The sequence below is a fragment of the Rosa rugosa genome, chromosome 3 (genome assembly GCF_958449725.1).
Source record: "Rosa rugosa chromosome 3, drRosRugo1.1, whole genome shotgun sequence".
In the NCBI taxonomy this organism is placed as follows: domain Eukaryota; kingdom Viridiplantae; phylum Streptophyta; class Magnoliopsida; order Rosales; family Rosaceae; genus Rosa; species Rosa rugosa.
Window position 1 is genome coordinate 32,466,937 of NC_084822.1, and position 5,497 is coordinate 32,472,433.

Consider the following 5,497-nt stretch of genomic DNA (forward strand, 5'->3'; position numbering starts at 1 on the left):
AAATGTTTTATGGTATTGGTTGATGCGTCGACACGCTGGTCACATGTCACCCTGTTGTCCACTGGAAATGCTGCTTATGCTAAACTCTTAGCCCAGATTATCCATCTACGGGCTCACTACCCAGACCACCCAATTAAGTCCATTTGACTTGATAATGTTGGGGAATTTACATTGAAAACGATCGATGACTATTTCATGTCACTTGTGATTGATGTAGAGCATCCAGTTCCCCATGTTCATACCCAAAATAGTCTCGTGGAAGCTACCATTAAGCGACTACAAATGATAGCACGGACATTGGTTATGTGCGCCAATCTCCCTGTGTCCGATTGGGGATATGCAATATTGCACGCAGCGACGCTAATTTGTCTACGACCCACTGCCATCTAACCTTATTATGCGTTACAGCTATTGACCGGGTACGAACCTGATCTCTTGCACTTACGCATAATTGGGTGTGCAATTTTGTGCCTATTATGCCGCCACAGAGTACTAAAATGGGTCCACAGAGACGAATAAGTGTATGTGTTAGATATGAGGCTCCAACTATTGTCCGCTATCTGGAACCCTTGACAGACGATCTCTTTACTGCTAGATTTGCGGATTGTCAGTTTGATGAGACAGTCTTCCCATCGTTAGGGGAAGATAAGAACATGAATGTTCAACAGGAATGATAGGAACTGTCGTGGTCTGTCCCCACTATGTCTCATCTCGATCTCCGTACCGCACAGTCCGAACTTGAAGTGAAAAAAATAATCGAGCTTCATAACGTAGCAGATACTCTACCTGATGCGTTTTCTGATGTTGCTAAAGTGATGAGATCACATATATCTATTTCAGTTGTCTCGAGAGGAGTTTGATCCTGCTGAACACGGGATGTATCGGTTCGTTACTATCGCTATCGGTCTCACTTATCTGCAAAACAGACGAAGGTCAGAGGGAAGACCGGGTGTGCCGGTCTTCAACGCTCCGATGCCTAAGTCAGTATCGTATAAGATAATGATAATTGAAAGTGATAGTAAACAGTTACCTCTTTGGGTTGTTGGAGATGACCTTAATGTAGGATATTTGTGGGAGCTTGGTTCCGTTTCTTTCGGTGTGGGACGCTCAGGGTTCCCGATATCGCCCCTAGGGGTATCGGGACCCTCGGCTGGAAGTTTACCTCGCTTAGGTATAGGCGATACGAGTCTTGTGCTTTCGATACTTGTGTCTAGGAGGTATGTGTATACCAACAAGTCCCCCAAGTCCCCAGTCAAGAGTCCTCTTGGGTGGGGAGTTTGTCTTTGGTAAAAGTATCGGAAGTTCAAGGCGGGTTTATGCCACATGGCTTCCATACAACCATTACCCTCGGTCCCCCAAGTCCCCACTTAAGAGGAGTCTTGGCTGGGGTGAGTAGGTCGTGTTGGCATTCGGCGTTGTGTCGCTATCGCGAATCGGTGGTGGGGTTGCATGGGTCTTTTGGCGCATAGGTTATGCCCCCGTGACACGTGTGGTGATGTTATTTGTTTTCGTGTGCGGGAAGACCAGTGTACTAGAGTCCGTAACATGTAATAATGGCGTAGTGGTGAGGAGCCGAGGCGACGACGCATGACCTCTGTAACGTTCAGGCATGTCGGACACGTGGTGAGATTTGGGGTCGTCGTCCTTACACGTCCAATGGTCCCAGTGTTCTCGAGGTCCCTATATAAGGATGGAGATGGTTACTATTCCTGCGTTCGCGTTAGAGGTTGAGATAAGAACTGGGTGAAGTTGGGGCCGTTGGTGTGCAGAAAGCTCAGAACTTTTCATGAGGTGGTCGGAATTTTCGTGTTGTGGGCATCGTTGTCTCTGAGTTTCGATCAGAGGAGTGAACAGGTACGTCGTCTCTTGACCTTTCTGGGTTCATCTGGGGGCATTGGTGTGCGTGGGTCTTGTTAGGGGTCATATTCGGGGAGTGAGATTTACCGGCGGGTTCTGGGTTGCTTTAGGTCTGGCGAGGTTTTGGAAAGGTTGAATTTCGGGTTGAGGTGAGCCTGTTGTTGTTGCTCCAAGTAGGTTGCGAAGATTTGAAATTTTGCGGGGGAGTGTGGAGGAAGGCGATAGATAAAAACTACTGACCAGTTATTTGCATCGTTCGTAGTATGGAGCGGGAGAATCGTAGTCGCGGTAGGCGAGAGGGTTCCTTTCATGGAGGGGAAGGAGCTTCTCGTGGTGGTGTCGACGCCTCTCGCGGGGTGGCGAAGGTGGTCCTCGCGGTCATGGCGAGGGTGTTCCCCGTTGAGGCAACGTGGGTGGTTCCCGAGGAGGTGGTAAGGGTGCTTCCCGAGGAAGCGGTGAGGGTTAGTCTCGTGGAGTTCCGAATAGGGTTGGGCAACCCGTGGTTCCCGATATACCTGATGTGGAGGATGTTGAAGTATTGGAGGTGCCGCGTTCGCCACGGGGGCGGTTGCTCCTTGGCGATATGCCTATTGATCAACCCGGTTCGAGTATGACGGAGGAGCAGATTGCCTAGATGAAGACCACTTGGGGGATTCCAGACAACATCTTGTTGCGCCCTTTGAGGGATAGTAAAACTTTTAGCCACCCCGAGGTGGAGTGGGCATGCTTTTACGAATATCAGCTCAAGTGTGGGTTTATGTTTCCGATACCAGAAGAGCTGCAGTATCTGCTGTCCTGCCTGAATATATTGGTAGGGCACCTATCGCCCAACTCGTTGAGGCAAATAATAGGAGTGTTGCTGCTATGGAAACTTAGCAGATTGTTGTGTCCCAACATTGGCGAGTTTAATTCGATGTTCAAGATGCAGTACTCGACGAAAGCTGGCGATAAAGGATGTGTAAATTTTAGGGCACGCGACCACGCTATTATTGAGGACCTGCTCTCAAACATTTATGCTCGTTGGCGGGGAAGGCCGTGCTTGGTAGGAGGCCGGTGGCAGAATCCAGATATGGTGCATCGGGCCTCGACCCGTTTCCAACCAATCTGTGAGTATCGTGATTGCATTTTTGGTGGGTTTTGCCTTTGGTGTATACTAATAGCGTGTCTTTGCATCGTAGTGAGGCAGGAGGTTGATTTAACCACGCTGGAGCAGAGGCGAGTGGCGAGGGCGATGGGTGCGTTTCCCAAGGGGGCGAGGGGGTTCTATCGCTTATGCAGGCTCCAGGTTTACAAGAGATTTGGTTTAGGGAGGCGTTCGAGTGAGGGGTTGCTCTCTTTTTTGTTTAGTGTTTAATTGTATGCTGTGTTGTGGCTGCGCTAACATTGCACGTTCTATTTTGTAGCAGAGATGCCGAACGAGGCTCCTAGCAAGAGCGACGCCCCGTATGCCGATGTCGATCCCTCTACCATTATTGAGGGGTTGTTGTGAGAATCGGAGACGGCGAGGCGGGTTGATGTTGATCTTCCGGATAATGTGCACGTAACTGATCATCGGGTGAACATGTTGTTGCTCGACGAGGTGTATCTGAGGTTTCCTAATACCGTTCTGGAATATCTCAACCAGCGAGCTGAGGAAGAGGCCGGTGTCGAGGGGCATGAGGCTCAAGATGCTTGGGAACCGGCACAAAATCCCCAGGGACCGCCAATGCAGGTGGGTGAAACGGGCGAGCGCCCTCAAGTACATGTTGGTGAGCACCAGTCCCCCAAGACTCGGGAGGTGGCGAGACAGTCCCCCCGGGTCTCGACAGGAGGGGTGGATCTTAGTGACGTGGCTCGGGTCTCGGAACCAATGGTGGAATTAGAGATCTCCGTTGAGGAGTTGCTGGAAGAGGTGGAGCGGCGTCAAAGCGATACCAGCGCTCGTGCTCGGCTGGTGCAAGTCGTAGTGTTGGAATAGCTAGATGCTGTCTTTGGCGAGGACGTTGGTGCTCCGGTCTCACGAGAGGTCATCACTGTTGACAGTGGGGAGGCGGAGGTGACCAGCCAGACAGTTGGCGAGACAGGTCTGGCGGTCGAAGCTCCTGAGGTGCAACCCGAGTCTGTAGGGGACGTGGTTGGGCTTGCCCAGGTCACCGAGACGGGGACCCATGGCCAGGATGGCGAGGGGGATGGGATCCGAGTGTTGGACACGTGCGCCTGTACGGATGGGGTCGGGTCTAAGAAAAGGAATGCCTCGCAGTTACGTCTCGGTAGTCCCCTAGTTAGTGTCGGCATCGATACTCGTGGTAGCTAGAGGTCTCGGGTTGATAATGTGTTGTGCTTGAGATCTACGGGTGGGGGCTCGCGAGGTTCTCTTGATGAGGTTGCCGGGGGTCTCGCGCGCACCCTGGGCGAGATTGGAATTACTGATGGTGTCATCCTTCATATGGTTGCCGACTTGAGGAACTGTTATCGCGACCGCAGTCGCGCGAATGCCGAAGACCCGCGCCTGGGGTATCGGGAGGCTCAGGAGAGGTTGATGAGGGTATGTATCATTACGAGTTTGCTCATTCGTTCCTTATTTCTTTCGCGTGGGTATACTGACATTGGTGTGCGATGCAGGCTGTGAACATGAATTACCATCCCTCTGGCGAGTTGGTGGCTCACTTTGATCGGGAGATAGCCCGACTGCAGGGGGATCTGAATGCCGAGAGGGAGCAGGCGTGCGAGCTTCAGAGTGCAGTGGACCGAGGCCAGATGGAGTACGAGGATATGAGGCGAGTAATTGATGAAGGGATCGCAAGGAGGATGGAGCTGGAGCGATCACTTGCCATGGAGGAGGCTCATCTTCAAGAGGCCGAGGGTGCTATCGCTCCACTGAGGTAGGCCAACTTGGATTTGACCGGGAGGCTACAACGGGCGGAGGATGACCTGAAGGTTGTGGATTAGGTTAGGGCTAGGGTCGGTGAGGCTGAGGAGGGCCTGCAAGAGTTGGAGAGGCAAGCCCAGGAACGCGATGCCGAGTTGGAGCTTCGGGTTGCTGCCTTGGAGAGTTTGGCTCCCTATCCCGATCGCGTGGTGGAGTTGGAGGGGCAGGTTGGTAATCTACAAAGGAAGGTTGACCATTTGCGAGACGTTGAGCTCGAGGCGGGTGAGAGGGAGGCAGAGATGGAGCGACTGAGGAAGGAGTTAGCTGAGCAGCAGTCTTGGGGCCAGTAGCTTTGCCGAGGACTGTATTCGCTTGCGTGCCGCTGCCGAGACACACTTTGACAAACTCCAGAAGGCTAAGCGGGATGGTGCGGACAAGGCTGTGGATCTCTATCTCCGATCAGCCCATTTTCAGAAGAAGATGAACAAGGCCTTCTCGGATGGGGCCTTGCATTCTATCCGAGATGGTATCGCCGCGGGTTGGATTGACTAAGAGAAGATGGTACGGGATATGCAGACCAAGAAGGCAGCGAGATCGCAAGCCAGTGTTGCTAGTGGTGGTCGAGGTGCTGGGATCGTGATCTAGGAGCAGGCTGTACCGGAGTGTGTATTGGGCCATGCTGGCGATCGCGAGGCGGAGGGTGCTATTGGTTAGCGGGAGGCCCGCGTGGATACCGAGGGTGAGGTGCAGGGTGAAAATATTGGAGAGCGAGACGGGGTGGAGGAGCGGACA

The 5,497-nt window shown here is 52.5% G+C and overlaps 1 protein-coding gene across 1 annotated transcript; it reads left to right on the top strand.

Annotated features, from left to right (window-relative positions):
• The first annotated feature begins 3,418 nt into the window (after nt 1-3,418).
• LOC133737580 (uncharacterized) lies at nt 3,419-5,055 on the top strand. Its single transcript, XM_062165112.1, has 3 exons — nt 3,419-3,790; nt 4,459-4,718; nt 4,791-5,055. Exons 1-3 carry the CDS (start codon nt 3,419-3,421, stop codon nt 5,053-5,055), a joined length of 897 nt encoding a protein of 298 aa, XP_062021096.1.
• The last annotated feature ends 442 nt before the right edge of the window (nt 5,056-5,497 follow it).

Excerpts from the sequence above, each read along its gene's own strand:
- LOC133737580 (XM_062165112.1), top strand. The coding sequence starts at position 3,419 with ATGTTGTTGCTCGACGAGGTGTATCTGAGGTTTCCTAATACCGTTCTG. Across the intron at positions 3,791-4,458 it reads CCAGCGCTCGTGCTCGGCTG|GCTGTGAACATGAATTACCA; the intron begins GTGCAAGTCGTA and ends TGTGCGATGCAG. Across the intron at positions 4,719-4,790 it reads GGTGCTATCGCTCCACTGAG|GGCTAGGGTCGGTGAGGCTG; the intron begins GTAGGCCAACTT and ends GGATTAGGTTAG.